This window comes from Protopterus annectens, chromosome 6.part0 (genome assembly GCF_019279795.1).
Source record: "Protopterus annectens isolate FY-2018-M chromosome 6.part0, PAN1.0, whole genome shotgun sequence".
NCBI classification, from domain to species: Eukaryota; Metazoa; Chordata; order Ceratodontiformes; family Protopteridae; genus Protopterus; species Protopterus annectens.
In genome coordinates this window covers 1,842,115,083-1,842,130,328 of record NC_056737.1, presented here as the reverse complement: position 1 = coordinate 1,842,130,328, position 15,246 = coordinate 1,842,115,083, and the positions used below count along the sequence as shown (strand labels likewise).

At 40.8% G+C, this 15,246-nt stretch overlaps 1 protein-coding gene across 3 annotated transcripts in view; it reads left to right on the top strand.

Annotated features, from left to right (window-relative positions):
- Positions 1-15,246, top strand: part of STAT1 (signal transducer and activator of transcription 1) — a 1,683,855-nt gene that overhangs the window by 481,500 nt on the left and 1,187,109 nt on the right. For all 3 annotated transcript variants that reach the window (XM_044075195.1, XM_044075193.1, XM_044075194.1), the window contains one exon: positions 6,136-6,225. In XM_044075195.1, coding sequence (XP_043931130.1) covers positions 6,136-6,225 — 90 coding nt within the window. The remainder of the gene's footprint in view (positions 1-6,135; positions 6,226-15,246) is intronic.

Here is a 15,246-nt window from a genome sequence, read left to right as displayed (position 1 = left end):
ATCCATCAGCTGCTGGGTCCCAGGATAAAATAAACTCACAGCTTGGAACCCTGAACTCGATTGTTACTCCTCCATGTGTCTGATTTCATATGCAGCCGATGGAGCGAGTAGGGCCGCAGGCACAGGAGTGGCCTTAAGGCGTCACGCCTGGATGCAGCTGTGTAATTTCGCGGACCCTTTCAAGGCGTCCTTCACAAATTCCCCTTTTGATGGTTCGGCTTTGTTCAGACCTCAAGTGAAAGACACCTTCACCAGATGCGAGCAAGATGTCAAGACTCTTTCTGCCGTAGGAGTCCGTTTCTCCACCCTTTCAAGACCATACCCTAAGGGTCAGAAGGGTGGGAAAATGTGGTTCCGCAAATCTCAAGGAGTCACGTCTGACGCAAGAGGTCAGTTTACCCCCAGAGGCAGAGGGGGTAACAACAACAGACGCCACCCTAGGGGCAGAGGGGGTCCGCAAAACCAGGGTAGCAGGGAGCCTCTCTCTGACAAACCCTTCCAGCATCCCTGAGATGTTGCCTGATTGTCCACCTTCGGAGGCAGTTGGGGGAAGATTGTCGCTGTACCCAATAGCCTGGCTTTCCCTTATTCAAGACAAATGGGCACAGTCGATCATATCCGAGGGTTACAAAATTCCCTTTATCCAAACCCCAATTCAACAAAAGGGAACCCTTCCAGACGTTCCACCCGGTCTAAGGGAACTAGCAGTATCAGAAATATCAAAACTGCTAGCAAAATGAGCCATCCAGCCAGTCCCAGCAGACCAACTAGGATCCGGAATCTACTCAAGGTTCTTTTTGGTACAGAAAAAGACAGGGGACTGGAGACCAATGTTAGATCTCAGCAAACTGAACAAGTTTGTAAAGAGAACAAGATTCTGGATGGTCACGCTACAGTCCATTCTGCCCTTTCTGGGCAAGGACAATTGGATGTGCTCCGTGGACCTTCAGGATGCGTACTATCACATCAAAATTCACAGGCGCTCCAGAAGGTTTCCTCCGCTTTCGGCTGGGGGCCAGTAACTACCAATTCAGAGCCCTGCCCTTTGGTCTCACTACAGCCCCCAGAGTGTTCACCAAATGTATGGCAGCGGTTATGGCTCACCTGAGACGGCAAGGATTCCAGGTGTTTCCATATCTAGACGACTGGCTCCTCACTGCCACCACCAGGCATCAACTTCTCCAAGCCAGAGCTTACACCATTCACATTTGCAGAGGGCTAGGAATCTCTATAAATTTCAAAAAGTCTGCCTTGTCGCCTTGTCAGTCTATTACCTTTATAGGCGCCAACTTGAACACCGTACAACTTTCAGCAAAGTTAACAGACCAAAGAGTCTTAGATATTCAAAACCATGTCCATGTTCTTCTTCAGAACGACAAAATTCAGGCCAGGTATGTCCTGAAAGTATTGGGTCTTATGGCGGCCACCATAACACTTCTTCCCCTTGCACGTTTTCACATGCGTCTTCTACAGTGGATGCTGTTCTCCCAATGGTCTTTTCAGCAACTCCCCATGCACCACAAGATCATGATAACTCAAACTTGCAAACATCATCTGTCCTGGTGGATATTGTCCCCTCAAGTCCATCAGGGCAGACCCTTTGTTCCTCCTCCCCCGGTCGCCACGGTGACATCGGACGCCTCCCTCATCGGGTGGGGGGGGGGCATTTTCAGGGCAGGATGGTCCATGGCACTTGGCAACATTTCGAGCGCCACCTGCACATAAATGTCCTAGAGATGAGAGCAGTGCTTTTAACGTTGCAAGCTCTCCACGACTCTCTTCCCCTAGGAACTATTGCAATTCAAATGGACAATATGTCCGTAGTGTGGTATATCAACAAGCAAGGCGGAACCAAGTCCTATCCCCTGTGTCGAGAGGCACTCAGACTTTGGCAATGGGTGATCTCCTCTCAGCGGTTTCTGATAGCAACGCATATCCCCAGGAAGTCCAACTTCATAGCGGACAGGTTGAGCAGAGCCATACTCATGCCACACGAGTGGTCTCTCAAACAATTGGTAGCGGAAGAGATTTTTCAGAAGTGGGGTCTTCCTTGCTGCGATCTTTTTGCTACATCCCAAAACAGCAAATGCCCCAACTTCTTCACCCTCTTTCCCCTTTCAGGCCATACCCTCAGAGACGCTACGCTCTAGTCCAAGATTGGCCTCGGGGACTTCTCTATGCCTTTCCACCCTTTTCCTCTAATTCCACAAGTAATTCAGAAAGTAACCGCCTTGAGAGCCAAGTTGATTCTCATTGCCTCCTACTGGCCTCGACAGATATGGTTTCCGTTCCTACATCATTATCTTTTGGTACAGCCTTGGCATCTGGACCCAGCTCCAGATCTGTTGACCCATCAGTCGGGGCAGATGCACCAATCCCTACATTCTCTCAACCTCACTGCTTGGTTGCTCCACTTCCGTCCTTAGCCAGGCTTCCTATGATTTCTAATCCCGATCGGGATATCATAGTAGCTTCCCTTAAATCTTCCACCAGAAGGATTTACACCAGTAAATGGAAACGTTTCTCCTTCTGGGCAAAGACAAGGAATATAGATCCCTTTACTGCCCCAATTCATTCGGTCTTAGACTTCCTAGCTGAAATTTTTCATTCAGGGTCTTCTGCGTCTACAGTAAAGGTTCAGTTGGCAGCCATATGGAATTTTCATACAGGCTTATCGGACCACAACATCATGTCCAATAAGCTTTGCAAAGCCTTCCTTAAAGGTGTATATTTACTTAAGCCTCGGATCAAAGACCCTCCACCTCAGTAGGATCTTAATTTAGTCTTAACATCCTTAATTATCCCCCCCTTTGAACCTGCGGTCTCCTGTTCATTGAAATTTCTTTCCTGGAAGACACTTTTCCTAGTCGCCATTACTTCTGCTAGGAGAGTATCAGAGCTTCACGCCCTCTGCATTCGTCCTCCCTACTTAATCTTCCATAAAGACAGAGTTTCTCTAAGGACTAATCCATCCTTCTTACCCAAGGTGGCTTTGCAGACAAATTTAAATCAATCAATTGATCTCCCAGTTTTTTTCCCAAACTATACTAATAGAGTGGAGCAAAAGCTACATTATCTAGATGTTCACCGCCAGCTCCGATACTATTTGGATAGAACCAAACAAATAAGGAAGTCTGATCAACTGTTTTTATCGTACGCAGAAAATAAGAAAGGTCTTCCTGTTTCCAAGGTAACCCTATCTAGGTGGCTGTCTTCTGTGATTACATCTATTTATCAACTCAGAGGCAGGGAATTAACTTCTAAGCCAAAAGCCCATTCAACTAGAGCACTAGCTACATCTACAGCTTTTCAAGCTAGATTACCAATAGACACTATCTGTGCGGCAGCCACATGGGCCTCTCCTCATACCTTTGTTTCGCATTACAAATTGGACATGGCCTCCAGGGACAGAGCAACATTTGGTTCCACCATTCTTAAGAGTCTGTTCCAATGAGCCACCCAGGATGAAGGTGCTAGGGATGCCGTCCCATCCAGCAAGAATGAAGGCGAGATTGACAACTTAACATTGAGAAGTTATGTACCTACCATAACGTTCCATGTTAGTTGTCTTCTCTCGCCTTCTTTCTTGCATCCCACCCACCATCCCCCTAACCTGGACAGACCGAGAAGATCTTCCCTTCCTTGAAGGGTCCTTTTATTCCTTTGTTCACTATCTAGGTGTCCTGGGATATATGTAGTGTAAATAATTATCTTTGGGGGTTTTTATCCCTTTTCCTCCTCCTTCCAGTTGGAGGATTTTGTTTTATTGGCCTATGCTAGGTTTTTCAGCTTCCAAACGAGATCTGGGGAGTTATCGCCTAGCATCATGGGATATAGGGTTGCCTCGAGCCGGTAAAATAAGCTCTCGAGCTTTAGTAAGTGGCCGAGTCGGAGCCGAGGATCAGCTCCGAACCTATCCAGCAAGAAAGAAGGCGAGAGAAGACAACTAACATGGAACGTTATGGTAGGTACATAACTTCTCATTAGCATTGCTTAAGAGATAGAATGTTTATTTCCTTGTTTGTTTATTTTTTTTAATTACCAGGATAGTATTGCTGAGCAGATTTCATTTTCATTGGAGGCCCTGGTTGTGGATTTCTAGTTGCATAAACTATAAAGCTGGTTAGCACAAAATGAGTGTTTAACATGTACACAGTGATACAATAGGCAGAGACACTGATTTATAGTTACTAAGGAATTGAAATTTAATTTTTATGAGACATAATGTCTGCTAATCACTATGATTCCACTTCAAGTTTTTATGACATTTGCAAACAAGAAGAGTTTAAACAGATTCTAAGTATAGTATATGTAGCAAGCCAAGTAATAGCATCGTAAGTTGTAATCACAGACCTGTAGTTGGGTCAGTCAGTTCACTGGTTGATGCCATACCCCCAAGAAAATGAAAAAGGTATTCAAAGCTGAAAGCTCTTAAACCATTATTTTAGTCACAACAAACGTCTAGATATATTTGTAGCATTGTATGAGTGATATTCAAATTACTTTTTAAAAAAAAGAACCTCTGTTTCAAAGTGAAACCAGTGTCCGAACATAGCAAAGGGAAGTAAATACACAGTAGCTCTTTGCTATCTTCACAAATTGACCGTCTCTTAAGCAGCTGCAGTTATACAAGAGTGGAGGCTTAAATGCATTTTAAGACTACTTTCACTTCCAGGTAGGGAGCAATCAGCACCTCTATTAAGCCACTAATTGTACACCCTAATTATTGTACAGGTGTGGGTGCTTAAATGCATTGTAAGACTACATGCACTTCCAGTTAGGGAGGGATCAGCATCTCTATTAAGTCACTAATTGTACTCCCTAATTGTTTCACTTGGGGCAGCTACCACTTTGGTGACTTTGCTACGGCTTTGAGTAAAAATAAAATCCAAATAATTATTGTAGAAGTAAAGCAGTATGCATACATTAGTGTTTATGGTAAATGGGACGAAATAACCAGGTAATGGGACATTGGAATGGCTGTAGGGGGACTCTGGTGCCATATTTTTGTTGTGTGTTCTTCAGTTTGCGTTTGAAAGTTGGTATCCCACAATTCCATTGGAGTGGGTGGGGTTACGTAATTATGTATGCAAATTAGATGTTAATCAGTGTACAGATTTGTACCTATTTTTCATGGGCCTTGTCCAGATTTTTGATGTTTCCAGGCTGAGAGGTATGTAGTATACATGCTTTATCACTGCATCCTCGAAGTGAGGTACGAACATAAAACTAGATTGCTGTCCTGCTTTCTTCTTCTGCAGGAAAGATGAAATGGCTTTTTGCACTCAGACTGGCCAGAGTGTACCGAGGTTACGTTGACATGAATTTTTGGTCTACAAGCTTACAACAGTGCAGTGTGGTCCTCTTTTATTGTAATGCTTGACTTAAAATATGTTGTATGCGAGAATGTTCCTTCCTGTATAAAGGTATACAGCTTTGTGTTACAGAAAGGCATTGTATTTCAGATTTTATTTTTCAGTTGTGTTTTCTAGACTGCATTTGTATCCTTTCTGAATATTTCATTTTGTTTGCATTCAGTTTGTGAACATACAAGTATGTTGATAGAAGGCCTGAGGCCTGTGACATTTTAGGTCTGCCTGTTATTTTGCCATCTCCTTTGTCATATAAGTGTAGAGCTAAGCTTCTTAGTTTTAAAATGGGGTGCACATTAACAGTAAACACCAGTAAGCATAATACTTTCCTTGTACATTTGTAAAGGCATTCTGTTCTTTCCCACACAGAACAGAACTTTCATTCTTTGTTTTTTTTTCTGCGAGTAGATTATTCATTATTTTCCCATGCAGGGGGGAGATTCCTAGTATCATATTTATTATAACAAATTTCAAGGCTACCACATCTTAAGGTAGGTTTTATTACAATAAGACTAGCAGTTCTATTCAGTCTTTTGATCTGTCTTGACTAAGAGAACAATTGCTCATTTTTAAATTCTAAATGACATTTTAAATTATTTGAATTAATATTCTTAATAGTAATTTTAGATCTTTTTTAAGTAGTGTCAAATACTGGTTCAAACAGCATCATAAGAAAATCTACTGCAGTATTTGTTTTACTTTAAATAATGTATTTTCGAAGTATGGTACATACAATAAGATTTATTAATATTTTACTTAACAGAATGAAGTCAGCAGCACACAGAACAACTTGATTCTGGGCAGGCAGAAGGAAATGAATGAGAAAGTCAAGAAAGTAAAGAATAAAGTCCAGGTAAGCAGGTTAAAGAGCCTATGGTAGCTTTCTCAAATCAAATTTCTATCTTCTGTATTCACAGGTTATCAGAGAGGCTGCTTTTGGCATGCGGAACAGCAGAATATATCATTCAGCACACTATGTGTTTTCATATCCGCGGTGGTGCATCGGTAGCGTTGTTGCCTCACGGCAAGTGGTTCTCCCGTTCTATTCTCGGCTGGAGTGCGGGGAGTGCCTTCTGTGTGGAGTCTGCATGTCCTCCCCGCGGTTGGGTGGGCGTTCGAAAGACATGCGTAAATGGGCATGCCTTCATTGAAGGTTGAACGTCGAGCTGGCACCTCGGCGTTCGTGAAAATCTACTGCCAATCATTAGCGGACCGGAGTTCCGCTGTGGCGACCCCTAACTGGGAAAAGCCGAAAGACAACAACAACACTATGTGTTTGAACTCAAGTTTCTTCTACTAAAGACTTGATGGAAAAGGTTTATATCACTAAAATAGAATTTCAGGGTACCCATTTTTTTTAGTTGTTTTTACACCTTTTCTGATCCTCAGCCTCAGCCTCAATTGTCATCCCTAACCCACTGCTGTTTCTTCTACTAAAGACTTGATGGAAAAGGTTTATATCACTAAAATGGAATTTCAGGGTACCCATTTTTTTTAGTTGTTTTTACACCTTTTCTGGTCCTCAGCCTCAGCCTCAATTGTCATCCCTAACCCACTGCTGTTTCTTCTACTAAAGACTTGATGGAAAAGGTTTATATCACTAAAATGGAATTTCAGGGTACCCATTTTTTCTAGTTGCTTTTACACCTTATCTGATCCTCAGCCTCAGTTGTCATCCCTAACCCACTGGTGCTGAGCCTGTTCACTTCTTCATTACATAATCCTCTCAGTCCTTTCACTGGGTTAAGAGTAGATTGATGTAACATCATTCATGCAACCACAAAAGGTTGTAGGTTTTTCTCTTGTCACTATCCTCATTAGACAGACATCAGTGTAGTGATAGAATACTACAGTGATGACTCGTGCAAAAGTACAAATAAAGCTATTGTGCTGACAGAGTTTAGTGTTCATATGCATCTCATCCAATATGCTGCATACTAGACTACACTCACCTCTGCTGAGTGACAGTCATGCAGTGGGTCGAGCTGACTGTTTTCCCCTATGAATGGACATGCTCCCATTGGTTGCTTATCTTCATCCTCTTCCATTATATCATGGCTTCATTCCTCTGCACCACGGAGCTGGAAAGATGCACAGTTTTTAATCCTCTTTCTTAATGAACTATTTTCAAGAAGATTTCCCAAACTACTGATTGGCTTTTTGGCTAATGTCATTCTGTCTGTTTAAATGAAATATCCCCCAAATGGTTTATAATTTCCCAAGTTCCTGTATTCTAGTTCAAAAACCATAGAGGAACAAAGATTCTTTGATATTAAATACACATTTACAATCACCAGGCCATGCTTTCATTGAACTGAGGGAAGGACTTTATGGACCTTATATTGGTTGGAGGTTTATTCATAGGTTCATATGTTGGAACTAGGCTATCGGCCCTAGGGCCTATACAAGCCTAGCCATAACAATTTCCTGGCTATTTCTTCCCACAATATTTACTTCCCTGGACCCCTCTGTAGCAGGGTGACAGACGTGATCCCCGGGGTGAATTTCCTATCTCCAATTGCCAAGGTTCTTTTTGAAGAAGGCCAAAGAGGAGCTCTGCTTGACATGTATGGGCAGTCTATTCCAGAGTCTGGGAAGTCTCTGGGTCAGGAACCTATTCCTCCAGCATGTTTTGTTCATTGTGATGACAAGGTTTAGATCCCTGGAGCGTGTGACTCTGAGGGATTAGGATTTCTTTAAGTGTAGCATGTCCAACAGCTCTGAGTTGACATGGCCTTGTATGTTAAGCAGAGAATCGCCTCTGAGTAGACGATATGTGACAGAGTATAGCTGGAGTTTTTTTAGACGGTCAGCATAGAGCATCTGCTTTAGGCCTGTGATTCTTTCAGTGAGGAATTTCTGCGGCCTTTCCAGTTGTTGTAGATGTCTTGAGAGGTACATACCAAACGGGGTGTTGTATTCTATCATGGGTCTAATGAGGGATGAGTACAGTGGGACAATGACCTCCTTTTTTTCTGGATGAAAAGCCCTTAGTGATGAGGTGTGCCACATAGAAGGATTTCATCTTGTGGCATTGTGGTTATCGAAGGTGAGACCACTGTCCACCTGTGAGGACTGTTACATATAGTGCATATAGCATTAATGCTAATGAACTAGCTGCACTGATTTGCAGTGCTGTGTAATAACACCCTTCTTATAGAAATGTCTGCATGGATCTACTTCTCAATGAGGTTTGACCACACATCTGTCCCTGTCTTGTTCACTTGCTATACAGATATGTGGTGTCAGAGCTGGGGAAATATCAACCAAAACTGGAGAAAATAATCTACAAACATGAAGAAGTCTGCTGTCAGTAGTTTCTCTGCTTGAAACTACAAACTGTCTCTTAGCAGAAAAATGGTACAAATGCAGCCACCAGGAATTATTTCAGTAGAAGGAAACTTAGAAAATTTGAAACATTGGATCTAGAAATTTGAAATTCAAATGGTGGATTAGACAAGTCTGAAATGATACCGTATATATTCTTGCAAGTTACTGGCAATGAGTCTTTAAAGGTATTTAACCCTTTAACCCTTTACTTTTCTTGAAGAGAAAAACAACGTAGTTCTTAAAGATAAATTAAGATATTATCAGCCCAGAAAGAATTTCCTATTTGTTAGACAGCTGTTTTTAACAAGGGTGCAAGCTTTTACAGAGGCAATATATACTTATCTTACTGAACACAAGGACAGAGCCAACAACTGAATTAATGAACTGCATGACTTGTTTATAAGAATTAAAATGATTTGTGGTATAAGAAGTGGTGAAACAAGAGGCAGGCTGTAAAAAACAAACATGACCATTTCAAAAGCTGTGGATGTGTGCACAGCAAGTTAAATTACTGGTACACGATTAGAAGAGTTAATTGCTGAAAAGGATGTTTATAAAGTGGGAGCAAGACAGATGCACAAACTATATTTGAGTAAATTATGACTGTTTTCTTGTATACTAATTTTGAGATTATTGTTTCTCAAATCAGTTTCAGAAATAGTATCAAAAGTAGCAAGGGAGGTTTCCATTGCATAGATATATATATATATATATATATATATATATATATATATATATATATATAGTAATTGTAGGTTTTGACTTTCACTGTTTTTGTAAGAAACCACAATTAATTTCACACATTTGAATGTTGAGCATTATATAATATAGGCTTAGTCATGAGCAAGTAAAATGAGCCATATAGTAAGGAAAAGATGAAAAGTAAAGTCAGGCCCTGAGATTCACTTAGTGCAATAGAGAGTCTGTAACTCAGACACATAGTAAATTTGTATGGAGTTGCTTGTTAGTTGGCTGGGCTGCAGCTATACAAGTTCACTTGAGGATGTCTACCTAGCTTTGACCTCAAACCAGGACTGACAAAACCTTTGGAGTGACTATTTTCTGGGGGGGGGGTTTTGCCCTAAAACAGGATGTTTTAGAGCAAGTTTTAAAGTACTGTACTGTGTTTTGTTCTTTGGTGAATTTTTACATTTAGAACTGGTTTGGCAAGTAATCTCCTGTTGACAGAAGGGGTACTGCTGTTGTTCTGTGAGGAATTTGTTCTTGACTGTTGGAGCAATGTTTTTAGTAATTGGCCTGGTTTGTTTGATAAACTCTACTTATCTGGGCTGTGACTGCATGAGCACACTTGAGGTTATCTGTTTAGCTTTGATTTCAAATTAGATCCTACACCTGGGAAGTGCTGCATAGTTTGCAGTGTGGTTGCGCACAGTTAAAAACATTTTTTTTTTCAAGAGAACAAACTGTTCGAATCTTCTGGTATTGTAAAAAATCCATAAGAGCTGGTGTCAACTTTGACAGCAGTCACCATAAGCTTAATGTGGTCTTTTGTAGTATGTAGCTATGTTATGCACTTATGCACAGTTGCATACATCTGCTGACAGTTGCATGCTGCATGCTGCTGAGCATATTTGAACATAGTAGCCATGTACATTTAGTATAGAGTCCTGCGGTTTCTTTAGGCAAGCTGTAGACTGTCTCATTACACTTACATTGACTGTTGCTCCACACAGTTAAGTTCTCCATGCTGCAGTTGCTGCTACTACCTTCACTAAATTTGTATCTTATCATTTTGCTGTTTTTATGGCATTTATATTACCTTTCTGTGCTACCGATTCACCTAATTTGTAATTTGCCAATCTGATGGTTTTGCTGAATTTGTACTTGCAATTATTTACTACTGAACCACTATATTTGATTTTGTATGGTGTTGTACTACTGATTTACAGTATTTGATATTGCCTGCTGTTTTGGCATCTGAGTGAAATTGCCAAGTATTGCTTACGGTATCCACAAGGTGATGCTGCTGCCCTGACTGGTACTGTATTACCATTTGCTACTGCTGATTGCATTGAAATTGCAATTCTGTGCTGTTGCCGGAACTGATACCGATTGTTAGTCACTATACTGCATTCGGTACAGCAGTATTACCCTCTCATTCCAGGTTTCAGTGCCTACCACTGGAAATGACTGCTTTGCTGGTGGTGGTATGTTTATGTTCCTAAAAAGCCAAATCGCATGAAGACTTATGAGGCAGGACAATGACCTTGAGTGCCTCAGTATCCTACTTACCAGCAATAAAACTCTGTACCATGTTTTTGCCTCTGCCATACCTCCTCTATGTAATCTACAGTCCATGAGGCATATTTAAACAAATGGAGTCCTTTCCTGTTGAACCAAATGCTGTTCTCCTGCTGGGATTGAGCTATTTTTGTTTAAACTGATGAACCTACACTATCACAAATAAGTATGTTTAGATAGACCAGCTATTTCATGTCCCAGTTGGGAGCTCAGAAATATTGGATGTTGTCCTCAGCACTTGTAATTGCCCCCATCATTATTCAGATCCAACCACTGCTCGGTAATATTTGCTATAAGAGTTAAACCTGATCTACCATCAAACCTTGTGTTTAGAGATTATTGAAGGGCAAATCTGTTACACCTACCCAATTAAGCTGCTGAAATTTAAGCACCCCCTCCCTTTGATGACCCTGTCTCACACACACTGCTACATTCACAGACAATTTCTGTGCTCACCTAAAGGATTGCAATGAGTCATCAATTCCCATCAAAGACAAATAGAATGCTAAGCTCAATAATAAATTCCTGTGAAAGAATATCAGTATAAACAAACTCTACAGTATGATTTGCAAGATTAAACTAAGTATTCCGTCCTCTAAAAGTGAACTCAGAAAGATTAACAAACTTAGAAGTAAAATCAAGATTTAGTCAAGGCTAACGTATGGAGTGTAACTTGTGGACTATACTTGGTAGCTTTTTTTGGAGCCAACAGTAGGTCTTGGAAGAGGCCTACAGCCTTTCAGCCAACTGTGAAAATATCTGAATGTGGAGCCAAGAGTGGGGGCTGAGACTTTCTGAGACTACTTTATAAACAAATTTCTACAGTATGATTTGCAAGATTAAACTAAGTATTCCATCCTCTAAAAGTGAACTCAGAAAGATTAACAAACTTAGAAGTAAAATCAAATCCTTCAGCAATTAAGTATGAACTGAAAATTGCCACCTTTGTAAAGGACAGCCACAAGGCCTTTCATAACTCTCAGAAACTTTAGAAGCAGTACCCGGGATTGCAATGAGGAAATATAACAGCAACATATACTCATCCCTAGATGAGGTAGCCAAACATTAGCTGATAAGTTTAGGTCTAACTTTATACCCTTACCTGCCCCAACACTCCTCCAACATGTTTGCATAAACAGTTTATCTTGGAGCGTGTCCTGAGGGCACTCTGCAAGGTCAAGAACACTAGCACCAGGTTACTTTCTTGCCAGCATCAAGCACAACTTAATGGATTCACTACTAAACCTATTTAATCTCAGCGTCTCCTCTGCATAGATGCCTGAGGTATGTTGAAGTGCTATAGTCATCCCACTCCACTATTGAGGACCTACCACTGACCCTCGTAAGTGTAGACCTGTAAGCCTAATCAGCCATATCTGTAAGGATCATCATATAACTTTTTTTAACAAGGACATCATCAGTCCACAGGCCCTTGGCTCTAACAAGATTGGGTTTGTTAAAGGTAAATCTTACCTCCTAACCTTAGTTTACTTCTTTGAACAAGTTTCCTATGCATTGGATGCAGGTATATTGATGCACACAGCTTCCCTTGACCTGGTGGGTTTAATTTATTTTCCTTTCCTACCAAAGTCTGACATTGTGCATTTCATTCTGTTCCATAGTGGGTACTGTTATGAATTTCTTCTCAGTAATTATAGTACAAAAATGGCCTAAAGACTTTTATATTGAGTTTTTATTATATAGTTAGTAAAGTTTGCCTTGATAACAATGCTATGCTTTCAAGAGGCTAAACCTGTGAAGTCAAATTCAGAGGTGTGCTCCAGTTGAAACTTAAAATTTAGAATTGCAGTTAAGATGTCTTTTTGTAGCTGACTGAATACCCTGTTGCCATTACCTGAATGTTTCATAATGAAATCTTAAGAGGTAAAAGAAATGTAGCCTTTCAAAACATATATCAGTGAGTTTAGTTTATGTGCCTTACTGCCTGCGACAGTCAAGCTGAGTACACTAATGGCCTTAATAGTTATTTAAGTTACCACTACATCATGTCTCTATATTTAAAAAATATATATATTTCTTTTTAATTTTCACTTACTGTGTCTGTAGTGCTGTGCTTTTAGGTGGCTGGGAGCTAAAGATTTGGGGTCAGATTCATTCTTTGAGAGATTCTTCTATTGTAATTTAAGTAATATGCATATCACCTGCACACTGATTAAATAAGTTATGCTATGGTATCTGTTTCAACTCATTGAGCAGTAGCAGGAATGTGATACTGTACCACATTAAACAGATTTAAGGTGGGCTGCAACATTTTGTTTTACAGAGTATTGGAACTTGCACATTTGGGTCTCTTACTTGTGACAAGGAGCCCTGTTTATGACGTGGTTATTGTTCACTTTGGAGTAAATAATCTAAGAAGGTCCTTCCTTGATTGGCCTAATGAGTGCTGATTGAAGGGGACAATGACACTGCTAGATCTAGACACACTCCCTTTGTTTATAAGGAGTCTATATTAGAACATCGAAGTTTCACAGGGAAAGAATTTGGTTGTCCGTTTCTGTCACTTCGCTATTTTCAGCGCTGTGGTGGAACGTTACGGATCAGGTTCAGGTAAGTGTGCGATTGTGTGGATATGAGGGTTAGGGCGGGGTTAGGTGAATTAGGGTTAGGGTGCGGGTCAGGTAACTGAGCGATTGTGTGGACGTGAGGGTTAGGGCGGGGTTGGTGAGTTAGGGTTAGGGCGCGGGTGAGGTGAGTGTGTGATAGTGATGGACCTTAGGGTTTGGGTTAAGGTAAGTGGATAGTTAGTGGTGTATGTACAGTTTAGTGTAGGGTTAGATGTAAGATTTTAGGTGTATGTGTGTGGATTGCTGTTTGTTTGGTGTGCTTGTGTTGTGTGTATGTGTTTCGGAACAGCAAATTTTTTTCCCTAGGAAAAATTCACTGTTCTGAATGTTTGATGTTGTCAGCATTCGCTGAATAGGGGTCGATATTAGAACATTCAAAGTTCTGAAACTTCGATGTTCTAATATAGACCCGTTTATAAGCTCTGCAATGTAGAAGATTTTTCTTACAACAATGGACACATGTTGGTCAAACGTTGGGTGACTGTCCATATAAGTTTCCAAATCCCAAACAACTTGGTCAACTCTTAGGGCTATGTTAATGTGGTACTTCCCTAGTGTAGATGGCTTCTCAAAGGATACAGTAATGCATTTTTTAGTTTTAGTTTCAGTTTCAGTCAATGATTTTGGCATCAGTTATTTATTTGGGACAAACCTTCTTTATATGTGTCACAGTGTTTAAGTTAAGAGCTTTGTTGGCTAGCTTGTCTAGCTCTTGCATTAACTGCCTAAGCTTTTGGTTCGTCATCATCTGTGAGTTTACAAGTGTATAGTATTTCCTTCTTGGTTACACCTAAGCAGAAGTAACACAGTTACATGTTTCCGAGAGGAAAAAGGTTCTCCACATGAAACAAGAACACGGCTATATGAAGCAAAACACCTCAAAATTATCAAAAAACAGAGGAAATCACCTTGTTCCACCAGTGTTAGATCCAAGAAGACACTGAAAGCAGGACATGCACAAACATGCATGTTTATTTAATTTTCAAAATTAAAATATTAGCCTGTTTGGCCTTGTAATCAAAAAATAAACAGCGCCTTCACAAGTTATCAAGTCCAAACAGTCCTTTCGGGATACAGGCTGCTCCATACCTAGCAAGAAAGTCTCAGTCCCCACTCTTGGTTCCACATTCAGATATTTTCACAGTTGGCTCAAAGGCTGTAGGCCTCTTCCAAGACCTACTGTTGGCTCCTAAAAAGCTACCAAGTATAGTCCACAAGTTACACTCCATACGTTAGCCTTGACTAAACCTTGTCTCAATCAATGCTTTCAGGTCTTCCTTTCATTACTTTTCCAGTGTTTCTTCACTGAGGAAGTACCTTTCTAAGTTTAGCCCTTCAGGCTGCTCTCTTTTATATTAAGGTAACTGTCAGTTAAGACCATTTGATTAGCTAATTGTTCTGGGAATCACTTTGAGAATATTGCCACACTCCACACATTGCCATACATTATGAGAATTTCTTAAGCACATACACATTTTGCATCATTAGCATAATACAATATTACAGTTATGTCAGATCTTGTACAATATTTATAGATTCATGTATATTCAGCATGCTGTGTCTACCAGGTACACTCCTACACTGCTGGAAAGGTGCCTTTTAGGAATTCAAACTGTCTCCCTCATCATGGGATGAATGACCTAACAAATGCTGCTCACCCTCCCCCGTGCTACAGAGCCAAACGCTGACTCTCT